This window comes from Cladophialophora psammophila (genome assembly GCF_000585535.1).
Source record: "Cladophialophora psammophila CBS 110553 chromosome Unknown aczJe-supercont1.20, whole genome shotgun sequence".
Lineage (NCBI taxonomy): Eukaryota > Fungi > Ascomycota > Eurotiomycetes > Chaetothyriales > Herpotrichiellaceae > Cladophialophora > Cladophialophora psammophila.
In genome coordinates, this window is record NW_006912941.1 from 653,674 (window position 1) to 672,536 (window position 18,863).

The 18,863-nt window shown below is 49.7% G+C and overlaps 6 protein-coding genes across 6 annotated transcripts; 3 read left to right on the forward strand and 3 right to left on the reverse strand.

The window, feature by feature from the left end:
• Positions 1–697: 697 nt before the first annotated feature.
• Positions 698–1,513, forward strand: A1O5_10629 (uncharacterized protein; the record flags this gene model as incomplete). Its single annotated transcript, XM_007751205.1, has 1 exon — positions 698–1,513. One exon carries the CDS (start codon positions 698–700, stop codon positions 1,511–1,513), a length of 816 nt encoding a protein of 271 aa, XP_007749395.1.
• Positions 1,514–1,968: 455 nt separating this feature from the next.
• On the reverse strand, positions 1,969–2,813 carry A1O5_10630 (2,3-dihydroxybenzoate decarboxylase; the record flags this gene model as incomplete). Its single annotated transcript, XM_007751206.1, has 2 exons — positions 1,969–2,386; positions 2,512–2,813. 2 exons carry the CDS (start codon positions 2,811–2,813, stop codon positions 1,969–1,971), a joined length of 720 nt encoding a protein of 239 aa, XP_007749396.1.
• A 397-nt stretch (positions 2,814–3,210) lies between these two features.
• Positions 3,211–7,053, forward strand: A1O5_10631 (uncharacterized protein; the record flags this gene model as incomplete). The annotated part of the gene is made up of 9 exons (XM_007751207.1): positions 3,211–3,447; positions 3,545–3,747; positions 4,567–4,590; positions 4,640–4,750; positions 4,799–5,352; positions 5,405–5,721; positions 5,789–6,187; positions 6,235–6,479; positions 6,534–7,053. The coding sequence occupies 9 exons, from the start codon at positions 3,211–3,213 to the stop codon at positions 7,051–7,053; spliced, it is 2,610 nt and encodes an 869-aa protein (XP_007749397.1).
• Positions 7,054–7,932: 879 nt separating this feature from the next.
• On the reverse strand, positions 7,933–9,972 carry A1O5_10632 (uncharacterized protein; the record flags this gene model as incomplete). Its single annotated transcript, XM_007751208.1, has 5 exons — positions 7,933–8,103; positions 8,201–8,524; positions 8,609–8,842; positions 8,960–9,029; positions 9,116–9,972. 5 exons carry the CDS (start codon positions 9,970–9,972, stop codon positions 7,933–7,935), a joined length of 1,656 nt encoding a protein of 551 aa, XP_007749398.1.
• Positions 9,973–14,458: 4,486 nt separating this feature from the next.
• Positions 14,459–16,048, reverse strand: A1O5_10633 (uncharacterized protein; the record flags this gene model as incomplete). Its single annotated transcript, XM_007751209.1, has 4 exons — positions 14,459–14,700; positions 14,755–15,363; positions 15,414–15,636; positions 15,701–16,048. The coding sequence occupies 4 exons, from the start codon at positions 16,046–16,048 to the stop codon at positions 14,459–14,461; spliced, it is 1,422 nt and encodes a 473-aa protein (XP_007749399.1).
• A 1,118-nt stretch (positions 16,049–17,166) lies between these two features.
• On the forward strand, positions 17,167–18,365 carry A1O5_10634 (uncharacterized protein; the record flags this gene model as incomplete). The annotated part of the gene is made up of 4 exons (XM_007751210.1): positions 17,167–17,271; positions 17,354–17,607; positions 17,668–18,020; positions 18,082–18,365. The coding sequence occupies 4 exons, from the start codon at positions 17,167–17,169 to the stop codon at positions 18,363–18,365; spliced, it is 996 nt and encodes a 331-aa protein (XP_007749400.1).
• Between the last annotated feature and the right edge of the window lie 498 nt (positions 18,366–18,863).

Here is an 18,863-nt window from a genome sequence, read left to right on the forward strand (position 1 = left end):
ATCATCTCGTTTTTCATCAAGGAACCGTTGTAGCCCAGACATGTTTCGAATCTTTGGGGAAATTGACATCAACTGACCATAAGTTCCTGATGCCTTTCTCTGGTTGTCTACTATGGCTGATATGGGCTCATCAAACAGACGTAGTGCCAAGAAAGTGCTCAACCGTAACTGCCAAAGTTAGCCAAAGTGGCGAGACACTGTCGATTCCATTACGTCTCGCTCGGAAATAATGATTTCTTGGTTCACGCTCAGTCGCCACGACAGCGACCTGAACTTTGGCTTATCAGAGATCCATGTCTTTGTGGGGAGCCAAGGGTCCTTCCTGAGATACTTGTCCCAGGGCAGAGAGACCGTGACGAATGTGGCCGGATTCCGGGTCCCGAGAGTCCGGTTCTACTCTTTCTGATATCGCTGCCACACTACACTAGCTCCCACCTGGCTGCTTCCCGATATGTATCCTTTCCGAAGCTCTCATCCGACACTGCTGTTTGCCGCTGGAAAAGGAATGAAAGGGTCAGATCAAGAGCCATAGGGATCTGGACTTGCGTACCCGGTACAAATCTCGCAACCACGGCGACAAACACGTGGAGGCTCTAAAGGACTTTAGGTTACCCACCACTTACTACCGTTGAACACATCTCTAGAACGAGAAGCACTTTGCCGAACTTAAGCCGCACCACCAGCACCAAGATCGAAAATGATGGCAGGCACACCACCAACAATGCATGGCAGGACAGCCATCATATCAGGATCTTCCACAGGCATCGGAGCAGCCACTGCACGAGAGCTTTCTTCTCGAGGTGCCAACATCGTGCTCAACTATCCATTTCCTGGAAATGAGGCCGAATGCAACGAGGTTGGAGCACAGTTGAAAACTCCATGGATAGCCGTGTGCGCCGACCTCTCCACCGTGGACGGGCCTCAGACCCTAGTTGATGCTGCCGTCGCCCGATTCGGCCACATCGACATTTTGGTCAATAATGCCGGCACTGTTACTCGTGGCGCCACTTGGGAGGTCGATGCGGTTAAATGGGACCAAGCAATGGCACTCAACGTTCGAGGTGTCTTCTTGCTGACCAAGGCCGTCCTCCCACGCCTGACACCGTATAAGCCTTCGTCACCTCCCGCATTTGCTGGTGTAAAGGGCGGCTCTCGCATTATTTGCATAGGATCTGGGGCCGGACGACAACCTCAGGACGACTTGCTCGCCTACTCAGCCGGCAAAGGCGCAATTCACTCCTTGATCAACCATTGGGCCAAGGAGCTGCCTCCCAAGTATGGTTGCACGGTCAACGGCGTAGCCCCAGGCCCCGTCAAAACAGACAATCTGCGCAGAGAATACGGAGACCGTTGGGATGAAGCATGTGCGAGCTACGCGTCAGTCACACCTTGCGAAGGCGCTATGGCAGAAGAGGATGACATTGCCTGGACCGTGGCATATTTGGCCGAGGACCGATCAAAATGGGTCAATGGCGAGTATATCAATGTTAATGGAGGTCTGATAATAGCCTGAGGTATCGTTTCGGCGAGTCGAAACCGTGCAGGCTGTCTCTTTTACTCTCCAGACTCAACCATGAACCGCTTGTAAGGTCAAGAACCCATTTCCGGCATCAATGCCGCTTCTCACGTTTGTCTGTAATGTATATCTACTGATAGTAGTGGCCTCACGGTTTGATCTCAACAGCATTTGTGTACTGCCCTCCACTTCTGATTGTCATTCAAGTAAAGATGGATTTAAATACTATCATCCTTGAACGGGCCAAGCTCCAACAGCTTCTTCGTATTGTGCCTACCGCTTTTCTTCTTGGTCGCCATGTCCAAATCCGTACCATCAAACCATACACATGCATCGTCAAAAGACTCAAAAGGGTAGTCAATCGAGAATAGAATCCTGTCCACGCCGATTTCCTCGATACAATACTTAAGTGTAGGGGTCGAGAAGTGCCCACTCGTCGTGATCCAAATGTTCTAAGCGAAATAATCGCGGATAGTCTTTTTGCAGCCTAAGCCGAGCGGCTTCGTGACATCCTCGAACCAATGATTTATTCGCCAGAGGTCAAAAGGGATGTGCCCGCCTAGATGGCCGATGATGATTTTCAGCTCCATATGCCGATCGAAGATGCCATTAGTGACCATTCCTAAAAGGTGCAGGCTAACACACTGAGCAAAGCTAAGAGGAGGGCCTATAAGCCGTTTCCTATCGGCCCAAAGTTGCTCGTATAGCCTACCGGTAGGGTTGCGAGGGTGTAGGTATAATGGCACGTCTAATTCGGATAAAGTCGACCAGAAAATGTCCCAAGTAGAGCCGTCGTAGAAGATCATATCTTCGCCATTAGGGCCGGCCCGCTGAGTGTCGTTGACTAGCGCTCCTTTAAACCCGTACTCCCTCACACAGCGACGTAATTCCTTAGCAGCTTCCTCCGGATATGCATACTCAGCGTTCTAGTCCATAAAGGAATGAGCTTCTCTGCTAATTGACTTGAAAGGCCAGTAATGACGGTAAAAACTTACGCAAAGGCCCCAAATCGGTCTGGTTTGTTTTTGATTGTGGAGGCGATATAGTCGTTGATCTCGACGGCTAGTGCCTGCGCCTCTTTGGGATCATAAATGTCCTGCACTCCCGGTGCCGTGTAAGAGAGAACCTTGTATCCAACACCATATTTATCCATATAGTCGACCCGGATCTGCCCAATGTCGTTCATTTCTTTTGCGTGTTTGTCTGGGTTCACCGCAAAGAGACCTGCCCACCAGCGAGTCTTCTCGGCTAGCCGAGGGAGGGCGAATGCTTCCTCCAAAGCAACCTTGCCGTGCATGCTAAATATAAATCAAAGCAGAGGCGTGAAGGACTGAAATAACACTAGTAATGGAGAGTGTGAAACTCAAGGATGTGGTATACCAAGGCACTTTTCGGCGGCTGTGATGCTTTATGAATATTGTTGTTCGCGAATGTGAGCGAAGCACCTTTAGACGAATGACTATGGTTTCTCTTTTGACGACCGGCGTCCTAAAGGTTTAATCAGATGGCTTGAGGTTGTTTCCGCAACCTGATTTTGAATCTGGCCCGTCTCCACGGCTTGCTGACCGGGCTGTCCGCTGCCGCACTTGCGGATGTGATCACTATGGAGCACAATTGCATGCTGCGATGTAAAAATGCATGGTTGCGTTCCGCATTTGTGGTGTGGTATCTTCCCGCCCTTGGAAATAATCCAGATGCGATCGAGTAGCCATGGTTCGACAGATGCAAGATTGGCGAACAGCAACAAGTGTTTGCTGACCTTCTCAAAACTAAGAGACGACCTGAAACCACCCAAAGAGGATGTCGTCGCAATTGACCAAATCCTCTTGTATACCGAGCAACTGATCATTGACGCTATCAGGTTCAGTTCCAGGATCTTCGTCACTATTGGCACCCAGAAGGGCCTGTTGCCGCTCGGCTTCCGTGTCTCCGTGCCTTAACCGAAGCCTCCGCCACTGCGTGGAGTTAACCCAGCATTCTTTTGTACTTGACGGGACAACAATGGATCCTAACCGGCGACTGCTGTAGATCTCACAATCCTACCAGTATGTTCGAGGCGCAAATCTCAAGGACGTTAGTCGATCAGCTGCGCTTATGGACGGAATTCAACTGCTAAAGGTTTTGGTGTTCTGTCAACCAGTCATCCTGCGCCGCCTCAACTATCTTGAGTTGGAACCTTTGAGTGCAGGTTTGTACAAGTTTCTACTGGGCACGCTGGAATATGTGCATAGGTGATTTTCACTCCACCTCTTACACGCAGTATTAGGGTACCAACATGAAGCATGATGCTTTGAAGCCGGAGTTGTCTTTTGAAATTCGATTTCAGCACTTAGCTGAGCCGCAAAAGCTGATAGATAGCAAGGCATCCCAGCAGCCTATGAAGAAATTGCGCTTACTAGTCGGTCATGCAACAACGGTAGCTATGTTTAGCTCTCTCACTTGCGAGGTTATCAAAGATTCTGCATGCACTTGCATTTTCAGCGAGGAGAAGACGTTGTCCCAGTTTTGTTTGTATGTTTAGCCACGCCGCATGGAACCCCTGCTTTTTGGTAGTTGCTTCCGTACGTTAAGCCTAGTAGCCTTAAGGGAGCTTATCGCTAAGTTCGCTTCGTAATTATTTTGTAACCCTACAAGGTCATTTATTCACCCCGCCCTCCCTCCTCCAAAGAGCCCTTAGCTCACTTTAATTTAGCCATTTCCAACGTCGCAACGTATCGTTATCATTTTCACCTTTTCCCGTCAAACTTCTCTTTTCCATCTCCAGCCTTTGAATGAACCCCGAAAAGGACCCTAGCAGAAGCTTCTCTAAACAATCATCGTCCTCGAGGCTCGTCAAGGTTGTCGTTTTGGATCGCTTTGGAATCCACTCCTTGCCAAGCAGTTGCTCTATATTTTTGCACGCGCAAAGGTTGATGCGTGAGCACGTCCGTGACTGTCGATAAGATGGCCCACGCTAGCAAATCAAGCCCTCCATATCTTCGTCCGCCTATCGCAGTAAGTTGATGTTTTGTCTGTTAGTGTTGGAACGCGTCTCCTGACCTATTTGGCAGTGTGACTTATGCCACTATAAGAAGGTAAGTCCCCCGCCCGTGGTGTATATTCGCATTGAGCTGATGTGAAAAGACACGGTGTGATCGTAGAGACCCATGTGGAAGCTGCGCGGGGGCTGGGATACAATGTCACCGCAATCGTTCCAGAGTTTCTTCAGGTGATCGAAGGAAGGCTGAAGAGTAGGTGAAGCAGTCGGCTATTTCTCCTCGACCACTATTTGACCCAACCCAGTGCCCGGTTTGACGCCATGATGGTAAGAATGTCACGCTTCGAGGAATCCATTCGACAAAGCGTAGGCCTCACCGCACCACCTTCAACAACAAGCTCAGAAGGGAATGATCGTCTCGTGCACTCTGTGCCAGAAGACCCTCCAGTTGCACGCCGCGCTAAGCGGCAGCGTGAAGCAGCCACCGACGGCGGTGTAGATGGTGAATATCGTCCACAGCACAACAGAAGCCCAGCGGCGAGTATCTCAGTTGTACCCGCACCGCGGGCGCAAAACGCACCGCAAAGCCGCATGGGACTGCCTGACGAGGGTCCAAGTCCCGAAGACAGAGCCCTGGGCGCGACTGACCTTCGGCGCTATCTGCAGCCGACACCTCAAAGCAGTTTATATATGGGTGCTGAGCGGCGCAGCATTCTGGAGGCTGCTATCCAGATGGCCCAAAACGCAGCGCTTTTGGAACCGAGTTCCGATACAGTCCAAACCGACCCCGCCTGGACGCCCAACTTTTATGAGTCGTCAATGTGCCCCACGGCTGAATTTATGCACCTTGTACTCTCTGGTGCGAATCTCAAGCCGAAATACTCTCGGAGGTGTGCTCATGGTTTTCTTAGGATATTCCCAGAACAGCGCGATCGAGTATTACCTAGATCTCAACAGGAATGCTTCGAAAGAGGGGCTGGAGAAGATGGTGTGCGCCTTGATCGACTGTTCGGTACATGGCCAGGAGCGTCTGTGCTACCTCATTCTGGTGAATTATGTGGCCTACTCATTTATAACGGCCTTAAATCTGGACAATACAAGCGACCCCATGAAACAGCACCTCAGATTGTCAAAAGCCCGGTATCGACAAAACATTACAAGGGCCCTGAAACACTTGGACATTCAAATTCGCCCGGATCCATTATTGCTCCAGGCGCTAATATCAGGCGTAAGTTCAGCATAAATCTTTTTTCGAGATGCTAATGTTCGAGTACTAAACAAGATCATTTCTGCAGGCGATGCTGATGCAAGACGTTGGTGACATGAGGCGAGGTTGGCAGCTCAATACCGTCGCTTGTCGTGTATATGCTGCAGTGAGCAGAAGCAGTGATGGGGTATTGGGACATGACCCCGAATTACCCCTGGTCATGATTAAATGCTTCATTTTCGACAAGGCTTTGTCGGCCAACATGTACCAACCGGCGTGCTTACCGAGCGTCGAGCTTGATAGTTCCATTCTCAATCCTTCTCAGAAGCCCAGCCATGCTATACTCTTCATATTACTCGAGTATGCCAAAGTTCAAGAGATCATTATATTCGAAACCAGGATTGCGCGTGATGAGAAGTTGATCAGACCGGAAAATCTCTTACAAGCGCAAAATAGAATGAGAGAGATTAGGTTGGAAGCGCAGCAGGTACGTGACATTGTCTCGGGAGATCTTTCCGCGCTGATGTGAGGTAGAGGAGATCTCGAATGGTATCCTTTGGGGATGACTACCTCGAATCCGAATTCCTGGGTGTCGAATTTGTCTTCCACTCGACAATGACTTCGCTGACCAAATTAAGCACGAGAAGTGACGACGATGTCCACACTTACAATGAATGTCTCCAGCACGCACGGAATGCATTGTCTACATTGAAAAGGTTGCTACAGCTTACACTACGGCAATCTAGCTGTCAAGGCCTCTACATCAATTCTCTTTCTTGGTGAGTACTATTCCGCCGGAATGGTGACACGTCTAATTCGAGTCTTTTGCATAGGATTGTGCCCTTGTTCACCTTGAGGCCTCTATACCATTTATTCAGCAATCTGGTTGCCACTTCCAACGCACTTGACCTTAAGCTGATACAAGACGTGGGCAAGGACCTCGCCGCTCTTCCGAAAGAGCTCGGTCCGATTCAGGCGGTTGGTCAGCTGTGCATCTCTTTCGATAAATTGTACACGGAATTTTCCGAAAAAATAATGTCCTTGCGCACACTTCACTCTGAAGAGCCTAGTCAACGAAATCAGCCGGCTTTTGCAACAAATTCCCATTTCAACAACCAGTCTCAATCGCTTGCTCCGGGTCATCGCAGCACAGCCCCTACACAGACCCTTATAAATAATCAGACCACAGGAAACGAGAGCGGAGTCAACCAATTTGGCCAAATACTGGCGCCCTCGGCTACACCAGTCATGAATACAGTCCTAGATCATCCTCGCCTAGCCATGGACCTTGACTGGGAATTATTCTCTGTCCAGCCCTCGCTGGACTTTCCGGACCTCGATTTGGGCATATAAAAAAGGGTCAGCATTTTGAGCATTGCTGCGTCAGGCTTATTTCAGGCAAGAGCTCATAACCGTTCGTGGAAAATCTTGCTATGCCTGTGTGAACACTGTCATGTGAAGGAAACCTTTGAGAAAGTGAAAGTTTGGGGATGTTGGGACCAGAACACAAAGAACGATCAGAGTTCAAGAAATAGATCCTGACCTGATCGCAGAGCCTAGTATCTACTTTGCCATTCATATTGCACAAAGGACAAGTTCGATTTAAGACGGTGCTGCTTGTTGTCTGAAGAACTACCCCTGTCCGCCGACGACAACGGTGGGAGAAAATGAACACCTCTATGGGCCTATCTTCCCCCATCCCTAATACAGGCTCGGTTGTGGTGTGGCCCGAGCGAAAGTCTGAAGCTATGGTCTGTTCGATGAATTTATCCATATTTTGAACTAATTGATAGTGCCGCTTCCGGGATATTTAGCCTTGGCTTGACTTGAACAAGGTATCAACATGTCTCGAGAATCAATACTAGTGTTTGGGCTCTTCACTACATTGCGAAGCGGAGACAGAGCAAGCTGCTAACTTCCCGCATGCTATTGTACGAAACAACATGCTGTCCAAGCTTTCAGGTAGGAACTAACAGTTTCTCTGATATGTCCGGCTTTGATGTGTCGAAAGGCATTTGGTGTCTAGCATTCTACGACAAATGGCATTCTTGACTGTTATGAACGACAAGAACATATTCCTCGAACAGTTGCGAGGCAGCCAGCCAGCCGTGTCACCAATGGACCCAGTCGATCAAGTTTAACCTGTGTCAAGCACTTATGCGGATGGGCCCTTGTTAACATCCTCTTCGAAAGCAATTGTTGCACCGGCCGTGGAGGAGGACACGCCGGAACCTAAGCTGAAACCTGCTCTTCGACTCCCTTGGATGGCACTTCTGGCCCTGAGGAGCCTGGAGTACGCTCGGTTACACGAACCCACATGTCGCTTTGCAAGAACAAGTTGACGTTGAATGTCTTTATGGGACTGTGTGGGTACATGATCTGGATGTCGAAGTTTCGCAGCAACTAAGTAAAATGCCATTTTGTTAGTCCAGTTGGTGGTCAACGTACAACAAACCAAGTGCCGAACTGCAAGAATGCTCTCTGCAGCTTGAATGCTCACCTCGACAAAAACTTTATGGAGTTCCATCATTGATATTGGTCGACCCATACACTGCCAGCGGCCGTAGCCGAATACCAAGTCCACGGTGGATCGCATGTTCGCCCGGGCCTCGGGACTAGCCTCAATAAAGCGTTCTGGTCGAAACATGTCGGCGTCGTCGCCAAAGATCGATTTGTCACGCATGGCTGACCAAGTGTTGTGTCCAATATAAGTGCCGCCGGGAATAAAGCGGCCATCTGTATAAGTAATGCCCTCGGGTGGCACTTCTTTCATCAACTGACCACTGAAGGGTGGGTGAATCCGCAGCCCTTCATAGACAACAGCCTAGCGTTCAAAGGGTCTTAGAGACATTCCTAGCTTCAAAAAGATTTGGTTCAAGGACGAATCGTTTCGCCAAGTACAACTTACCGAAACATATGGTAGATCTTTGGCTTCGCGGAAGCTGATGGGGGTGGACAGCCCGCCATTGGCGATGGCTTGGTCGATTTCATTTTGGAGTTTCGCATAGGCCCTTGGCGATGTGAGCAGGTGAAGAAGAGTGGATCGAATGGCGGTGGCTGTTGTCTCAGTGCCTGCGGTGAGCTGCACAGGAACTTGCAGCTCGCACATTCTTTGCGAAAACCCGTGATTCATGAAGCTAGCCTTTTACGCAAAATCTCGTTATCAGCATCATGTTTTCCGAGCCCACGTAACGAATTTAACGTAACAGGGATAGGTTGCTGTGGCCATCTTGCTAGTAGCAGCAGGGTGCTGACTTACGAGCATGTCTTTGTGCCGCTGTGATTTTGACTTTGTGTTCCAGCGCTCTGCCACGATTCGTTCCGCAAGTCTGTAAGATTAGATGTTAGTCAATCTTCAGCAAGCAGCTCCGACCAAAAGGAAGACCAGGTCAAATGAAGTTTGACCGCTGCTCACTTATTAAAAGCTCCAACATCTCTTGCCAGAGGATAGGCAAGAGTATAGAATATGAGACCATACGATAGGAGTGTCTGCATCCACGGCACATTGGCGGTAATCTCACCCCAGACTACAATTCTTTCCACGGTTTCCAGAAGCTCATTTCTATCGTCGTCAGCATCTAGACAACCGAATGGCTGGCCGAATGAAATTTGTGTCATGGTGTCGACAGTGAAGTATTGCGACAGCTTGACGAAATCTAGCGGGCGGCATTCCGTGGCGGTTGAAATGTATTTTCGGCGAATGGCTCTGATGAGATTGACAAGCTGACCGTCCACGTCATGTTCGAGCGCGTTGTCACGGCCACTGTAACCTGGGATCAAGCTGTGCCGGAGTTTGTCGTGGGTAGCCGTATCGACCACGTTGAGGATGGTGTCATCCGCAGGGTGGACGCGTCCGCTGTTGTACCAGTTTGATCGTGCCCAACTTGATCGAGCCGAGCCCATGAGTTTGATCAAATCGGGATCATCGGTGATCAATTCATTAGGACCGACACGAGCAAGGTGGCCGTACTTGCGGTTCAATTCCATTTGTGTCTTGTATGACTTGCCAGAAATGGACATCAATGCCAGCCAAATATAAGAGAAGCCGGCGCTCGAGGGTCCTGGGAAATGTCGAAGCCTGTACCATGCTGTGATTGAGGTGACGACCATGTAAAGAACGCAGAAGCCCGCAATCAAACCCACGCCTGTGGTAAGAAGGCTGACCAGCGGCACAGTTTTGAGACGTGTCGGAAGGTATCTCAGTTGCATGGCCTGGGCTCCGTGGAGGACGGCGTCGAGTTGCATCGTGAGCTTTTTGGTGTCAGAAGCCATCATGTCAAGCCTTGAATCTGCTCAAAAAGTGCGAATTGAACAAACAGGAACGAGATGAAGTTGAAAGAGCACCACAGTCGGCTGAATACTTTACACAAATATTCACTTGACCTTATTTCCTTCGCCTCCGTCGACCGTCACTATCTCCTTCTGTCCAGGCGCAAACATACTCTGCGCCGGACTCCCCAGTCAGATGTGCCATGCTTAATTTGCGAGGCTCTCGGAATGCCCTGTTTTCCATGAACGATTCTTCCTCGGTCCAGGCAAATAGTCCGCCAGTACTTTTCTTGGGTCGAGATAAACTATCATGCTGCAGCTGTTTGGCCAATCAACCGGTCTGCTCAGCGGCGACCCCTGCCATTTGCGCCAGTGGCAGGCATAGTTGGAGCTTCTGCGGATGGGTTAATTAGCACCAGTCCTGAGGCTCGGAAGTGCGGGCCTTTGAGGAAATCCGCGGACGTCCGTAATGCGCCGAGGCAGACGAAATGACTAATTCAATGTGTTCAAAGCGGCCTGGCAGAAGAGTATAAGATCTTTACAGCCAGATTTCATGTCGCTACAATCAGACGATGATAAGAAGCACTCTCCCAGAGAGATACCGGAACTTTCCCACGATCGAGAACAAACGCCGAAGAGGATCTCCTAAAAACCGCGATAAAGCCAGAGTGCAATTCTGATTGCCGTGCTGCCATTCGCTCGAGTGACTTGCCCGTCCGTCTCATCCAGGCAGCGAAGAGAGTCACAGCTTATCAACTTAGAAAGTCAAAGTCGACTGTAGCAAGCGAACCTTGTGTACAGAAGCGTTCCCAATCAAAATCTTGAGCTGAATTTGAGGTATCTGGGATGGATTCAATCTGAGCTGGACGATAATTGGTGTGCGATGCGTCGCCCGTAAATTCTCCAGTGAATAGTGGAGGTTGCTCGAGTCGTTGCGTCAGTATTCTTTCGCGAGATGAAACATCCCTGAATGACGGGTCATGTTGGAACACTCCAAAGCTGGCGTCCGTAGTGCCAAAGTGTCCCTCGAAATTCGTTGAGCTGCAGGCGAGTTTCTGGGTGAATTCGCTATACAGTTGGAGCAGTGATTTACAAATCTGGCGCACTGTCATGATGGAGGGGTGTGTCTTTGCTAGATTTTCCAAGAGTTTGCAAACGTCTTGTATGAGCCTCAGGTCCGAAGTGTCGGAGGTCGAAATGATATTGCTGAATAAAATGTAAAGCGGTTGCAGTGGAAATAATGGAACAAACCTGCTCGACCATGGTTAGTGCCCGGAACAATACCAGAGACATAGGAATTAATTGAATGCCCGTCGTATCCTGATGCTTTTGAGCACAAGCCCTAGCTCAGTCACTCTACGCGAGAATGACTGCCAATGGCCTACCTAAGGAAGATGCGATGTCCCACCAGAGAGAGGAAGTATCTTACCAAGCAAGACATATAATATATTTGTCCAATGAAGGTAAGGATCGGGAAGCCTTATTAAGGACATGTTTAAGAATACGCAAAGCATTGCGCGCGTACTGTAAAGTTTCTCGGTGGACCATCGGATCTCCGTGGGTGCCACTCAGTCGGATGACAGAGGTCATCATGGAGTGAAACCACAAGTCCATACATCTCCATTCGTAAGAGATATAGTCGTCGTCGCAATGCGGTCCCTGGGCTCGGAACTACCGGTTATGTTAGCGCAGCGAAAGATGCAAATTTTTCACGTGCTGACCTCATCTATGACGGCCCTGATTTGTACCATCTGGGTCTTCAGATTCTTCAGCCTTTCAACATTAATTTTTTGGAGATGGCCCAGCTCGTTAAAAGCCCGAGTCTGTCGAACCATGCTCTCATGTGCAGCAGAACACTTCAATAAGAGTGATATCATCACGTGGCTAGGCTTTCTCAGGTCGAGGATTTCAGGGGCAAAGTCCATGTGTGCCATACCAGCAGGCGGCTGGTACAAGGACGCAGAGAGGGCTACGTCGAAGATGTAACACTTCATGAAAGAGAAGCGCATCTGGAAGTAGTCCTCAGGAGTTATTGCGGCTTCCATATCCAGCAGAAAAGATCCACTAGATAACGCAATGCTGACTCTGCAAGCTGCGTTGTTTAGTTGCCAACAGCGTTTTGTCTTTCCCATTGCCTGCATCAGCATTGCCTAAGTTTTGCCGTCAGATTTAGCATCATCGCAGGGGTTTGACAAGATTGCACTCACTCCGGACAATAATGACTGTAAAAGTGGCAGCTCCGCTCGGACGCGCACATCCAATTGGTTGAGAGCTGCTTGTACATTGTCTTGATGCTTCGACTTCAACCCAACCAGGTGTTCCCTCATCGCCTCGCTTTGGTCTGGCTCCAGCGTGTTAAGGAAGGCAAACGCAAGATAGTTTACGCAAATAACGTATTGTAATCGTCTTTGCCCATGTACTGTGCAGTTTTGGAGAGCAAAAGCCATTTTCTCAAGCTCCGTTGGAGAGACATTGGTATAGAAGTCGAGAAAATACGCCGTGGACGGCTTCGCAGAAGCACCTGCAATTGTTAGCCCTGTTTCGGATGAAAACAAGCAGTCACAGCCGGCGACAATGTCATACCGGCGAGCATGAGATGCAGCAGCTCTGGTGAAGGGTACATCGAAGGATCGTAAAGGTTTGTCTTGCGATCAGATACGACACCTATCTCCTCAAGGCCGAGTCCAGATATTGCGAGCCTCTTTGCAGAATCAATGGTTGATTCGAGAGCGTTTCTCTGATCCACGTCCAAAGCATGTTTGTTCTGGGGACAGGATCGTAGATAGCGTTGCAGGTCGATCGAAGCGATTTCTTCAGACTCTGGACTCAAGCTATTCTCTCCAACGAAGGACTTTGGCTCGGTGGCATGGTCTTCCGTTAGATTAAATTGTTGCGCTCTGTCAGCATCTGGTGCTGTTCGCATAGCAAGAGAGTTACTTTTGAGGTGGTGGCTCCGTAATTCGGTAAGCTCTTCAATCTCTGAATCCGGTGAGTCAGCTTGGCTCGGTCTGTCTTCACGGCCAGGTGTCGTCGGAAGTGTGCTAAAACTCGACGACTTCCTCCAGCTGGTATTCAGGAGAGTCTCCTCCAGCCGCATGACACGATTCATGACATCGTCGACTCGATTCCTGGGCTCAGTTAGCACTGAAGACTATAATCGTATGGTCCACCCACGTCTGAGATCTGTTGCGTTTGCGGGCAGAGGTTCTGGGGCGGCGTCGAAGACAATCGACACCGCTTACGATGCAGCTGGCGCAGGGGTCGAGGCGATCGCATCGTGTCTACGTTTCAACGTCCTCAGCGACATTTCCAAAGGCATTCATCCAAGTTGAACGCCTAACCTTTTTGGCATAACATTGGTCACACTAGGCACAGGATCAGATTTGGTCAGTTGGGGAGAACTCATGGAGCTTACTGCGGGAAGCAATCTTTGCGAAAGAAGCAACCGGCGGGACTTTAGGTCCATTATTGTGCAGTACAGTGCTAAATCTCACCCGACAAGCCTCCAGTGGACCAAATGGAAAATAGCAAATCTGTGATGAAGCAGGAAAGAAAACATGGGTCCTCGTGGCCGCCAGGAACCAAATACTTACCCCGCTGTTCGAAACGTGGAGGTGCAAGGTGTTGACAGGGCCGCGAGTTCGCCACTGTGACAAACCACCTAAGAGCTTAGGCGCCCCACCAACTGCGCCAGTCGCCTCAAACACCGTTGTTCTCGCCGATCTGCGATAGGAATGGCGACGGAACAGGAGACTTCAGGAATGTTCTTCAGGTTACAGGCCAAAGTGTATATAAAGCGACAGAGTCTCTCTGAATAGCCAGAGGGACAGAACACAATCAAGCAGATGAATCCACTCTCATCCCACGCGCTACGCAAGGTCATATGCATTGGCCTTATTAGCGCCATCCCGCCGAGTTATCTGGCCTTTGATCGTGGCCATCGGCCCCGGCATTCCGGGTCTACCTACGCTAGAAAGTGCTCCTCTAGCTGACGCTTATCGTCGGCGCAACAACCTACTGTAGCTCACAAAGGCACTGATAAGGGCAAATAGCTTCCCGACCCTGTTACGCGTATTTCCCGCGGCCGGGGTTCTCCGGATAGACAACTGCTTGCTTCGGGAATGGTAAGGGAGGTTGCTACATAGTCCAGGTACGTCTTAGAGAACTACCACTGCTTCGGCAAGCCATGGAAACAGTAGGACGACGGCATGATCCAAACCCCAACAAAAGATATCTCGTAGATTCAAAAACAGATGGATAAAGACAGATCTTCTTGGTGCCGGCCTCCTCCTCAGTTTTCACTTGATTCTCGTTTGCAATCGGTCTCAGTCGTGGAGCCGAATAAGTAGTGGGCCTTGGTAGTATTTTCTTCCGTGGACAAACCAACTCAGTATCCCAAGTACGACAATTCCGACAACCACGACAATCGAGTAGTCTAGAAGTTGCACATCAGCATTCACTTTCCGTCACATAGCAGGCTCAAGCCGGGTTACTTACTCATTGTAGCTTCTGCTATAGGCTCCGTAAATGGAAACAAGAAGAAGATGGTAGTCACCGCTGCCCACACCACCGTGAAAATGTTGCAAGTCCACCCCAGCCATGAAGGAAGCCGGAAGGATCGATCTTTGGGTAGAACTGAGGGTGAGCGCAGCCGGTAGATCAGGAAGAACGTCGGTATTGCGATGGTAAGCTGTTGGAAAATCCCTGAGACGCCGATGATGGCATTGAAGGCTACCTTCGCAGTTAGTCGTGGGGTGACCGAGTAGGGAGACAGTCGCAACTTACCGAGTGGAGAGGCGAGATACAGAAAGCCAATAAGAGATATCAAGATCCAGTCTACAAATAGAGCATAGACTGGAACGTTGAACCTCTGGCTGATCATGGAGAGCTTCTCCGAGTAGATCAAGATGTTGTCTCTCCCGAGACTGCATCCCATGACAGATGCAACTCGAGCACAGGCAGTGAAGCTGACAGGAAACGCCAAAAGAAGGAGGACGGTAAAGACAATTGCCGCAGCGGCAGACCCTGTACCTTGCTTTACGATCTCGAACACGAGAAATCCTGATGGTGTAGCGAGAACAGCGTACAAATCTGTGATCGCATAAAGGACAGAGCAAGCCAAAAGGATCAAGGAAGCGAAAGAGATCACAAGTGAAGTGACGACTGTTCGCGGCACGATCTTGCCGGCCTGGTTGACCTCTTCTACGAGGTGTACTGCGCCGTCCACAGCACAAAATGCTTGAACTGGAGCTGTCAGAGCGAAGAGGAATTGGACACCTGTCGGCCAACCATAGTCTGCAACAACAGTAGTCCAGACGAACTCGGAGCTTGCTTTGGTTGATGTAGCTAAAAGCGTGACTGAAATGACTGGAATAGCCACCAAGCTAAGCAAGACTTCAATCAGTTAGTAGAAACTCCGCGTCAACAATATGGGCTGGACTCACATCCAAAAAAGTAAAGCTTTGTGAGATGCCTCTGGAATAAGAGATTGATAAGATGTGCAGTGATGTTCTGCCCTTGAAATATCAAAAAATATTCCCACTTGTGAATTACCGTCGTCGGTTTCGCATTGATGACAATTGCGAAGATGCACATTGCCATAGCACTTTGAGTGCTAGCAGTGATGGTCAGCCAGGAACACCAGCTGAGAAAGCCCGTCATGTAACTCTGAAAAAAGAGGTCTCAGTAAGTAAAAGCGCCACTTCTAATGACGGGGTACAATTGAGCTTACCGCTACTCTCTTGACGCTCGGGGGTGCTAGGATTGACGTCCAATGATATTGCCCACCAGTTGTCGGGTACGCCGAAATGAACTCTGCGATTGTCAGGCCGATGGGGATATATGCAATTGTGACCGAAAAGATTCCGCATATGGTTGTCATCGGCCCGTATACAAGGGGAATCACCAAGGTGGCAAGGAAGACCAGCCAGCTATTACTGATGCTGAATCCCGCAGCCAGTATGCCCATCCATCCCATATCTCTCTTGACTGGGATGTCCAGCACGAGGCCTTGCTCTACGGGTGAAACCGTGCATATGGCAGATTTTTCTTTCCCAAGGCTTGACCCATCCATCTCCATTTTGACCTCCTGAATATCCAACGCCTTCTCAGGAAAAGCTTCTGTTGACGACGACATCCTATATGTCAAGGACAAAATTTGAGTGCCTGGAATGCTGGCGAGGATTGAAGCGTTCCAGACAGAATATTTGCCAACTTCAACGAGGACAAGACTTAGAGAAGTTCCTTTTCACAAGGATTTGAGAGATATGCAAGGGGGTACACCTTTCAGTTCTTATGCAGTCTGGAGTCTTTGGTCATGTCAGTGTTGTCGAGCTGGTCTGGACAGTCGCGCCCTCTCCCGGCCATGAAAGGCCAACCCGTTCAGTAAAGATAGCTTATAAAGGCCATACACCTAGAGCACTTCTGATCAATCAACATGAGTACAATCGGTGTTTCTCTAAGAGATGAACATCCCTTGTCAGGTCTCGTATCTTTTCGGACCCCCGTTAACCTCCGGAGGAAATTGCAGTTTCCGGACCAGCATTGTTCTACGAAACGGTAAAGTCGCGCTTGAGCATAAAGGCAGTAGTATTAGTACATAGCTTGCCTCTTGGCACTGGATGTTAGGTGAGATTTGAGGCTCATTGACGGCGTCCAAGCGGTAGTTGTAGCCGCGGATTTTGTCGGAAATCCGGCCGGAGCACCTAGCTATCAACTATTTTTGCAGGGCCGTATGAGTATGATCTTCTCCAAAGAAACACATGTCCGTATTGGAAAGATGGCGGAAGCTTCATGTGCATGCCGTGAGAGCAGCTGGCAAGTCATCTTCAACTATTTCATGATTGACGGGCTGTTAGACCCCCCTCTGAGGTGCCCTACATCATCACATCAGGCCAGGTGGGTGCCTTGTCGGAACCCAAAAAGCCATCATTCCATTTATTCTGCCTCCACTGCGCGGAGAGAGCGTAAACAATGGAATGCTTCGCCATTGGAGCTGCCCGCCCTCCTGCATTCTGGTTCGTCTGTAGTGACATTTACAGAGAGCCCAGAGACATTAAAAAGCAGTGCGCCTGCTGCTATGGTCTTCAACTCTGCATTTCGGATCACACTTGTAATCTTCTGAGCAGCCGTATTGTTGTACTAGCTCTGTTCTCTCTCACATGACCAGTTGTCCTTGACTTGCCTCTTGTTGATAGCATGGTCGTCGTTGCTGTAGCTGGTGGTCTAGGGGATGTGGGACGTACCATTGTGGAGGAAATTCATCGGTCACAACGACACCAGGTGTACGTCCTCACCCGGCAGGTATGATTTTCTACGTCTGCACTTCCATCTCTATGAAGTAAATGTCATGTTTTTCTGTGCCCAGAACTGACTTCAGAGATAGAAGGCCCCCGGGAGCCCCTCCAGGAACGTACCCGAATGTTTTCCATCGGTCCTTGAGGTCGATTACTCTTCGCGAACGGCATTGAGCGAGGTTCTTGCGAAGTATAATGTCGACACTGTCATCTCTACGCTAAACCTTCACTGGCCTGGTGCCGACGACGCCCAGTTGAACCTGATCCAAGCCGCGGCCGAATGTGGCACCGTGACAAGGTTCTTGCCCAGTGAATTTAACATTGACTACAACGCCCCAGAAGAGTAGGTCGTCAGTCCACCTGCAGACTGCGCATGGATCCTGTTGACAAGAGCGTCCATCAGGGATATGCCATACCCACCCAGAGTTAAATACCTCCAAGCCGTCGAAGAGCTGCGTCGCAACACAACTCTGACGTTTACACTTGTTCGGAATGGATTTTTCATGGACTACTTGGGCCTGCCATTTGCAGAGACACATCTTCATCCACTCTATTGCATACTCGACATCTCGGCCGGCAAGGCTGTAATACCCGGCGACGGAAACTGCCATGTGGTATTTACGCATACTCGTGACGTGGCCAAGTTCGTCAACGAGTTATTGGACTTACCAGCCCACCAATGGCCAAAGGAGTCCGCTATTATCGGCGAACGAATTACCCTAAATGAATTGGTAGAGGCTGCGGAGAGATGCACAGGTCAGCTTCTCTAGTACGAGTACTTGGCCATACCGGAGACGACTAACACTTTATAAAATAGGGCGCCGATTTCACAAGACCCACGACGAAGTCAGCGCCATCAGGAAAGGTGCAACAACGGAACTGCCTTCCAACAACCCTTGCTACTCATACTTTCCTGGTGGCAAAGAAGAGTTGGATGGTATCTGTTGTACGCAGATGATTGGAATGGTGGCCGGTGTTTTTGACATTAAAGGGACGGAATTGAATAAGCTATTTCCGCACGTCCAGACTATCCGCCTAGAGCACTTTCTCAGGACATGCTGGGAGAAAGCAGGCGAGAATAATGTGCATAGAGCAGAGTAGAATTTTAATAGGACGAACCTGCGTCCAAATGGGCTTTTGCTGGCTGGCTGCAGACGCCGCAAGGGAAGGGTGGTTTCGTGAAGCCACCGTCTCGGAACAGTCGTGGAGAGCATTCCATAGCTAATTTGACCGAGGATTGAATTTGAGATCAAGTGGTTTTGGTGGACTTCCGGAACTGTTAAGAGCTCGGGGGCCGAGAGCATGAAGGGACATTTCCTCGATAGGACCTTCGGGCCGGACATCTGTAAAGATCCAGCCAGTCTTTGCGTTTATAGCGAGGGGCCCGCGTAGCCTTTGTCGCTGATATAACAAAGGCCTAGAGTCAAGAAGCCTTCGCATTAGACATTCGATTTACCTGTCTCAGTCCATTTGTATCAAAACGAGCCCCCGAGGCCACACCCGACTGCCGCTGAACACAAAGAGAGCTTGAGATCTGTCGGGCTAACATGGAGGTCCCGTCTACTACAGATCTTCATATGAAGTTGGACGCATTCCACG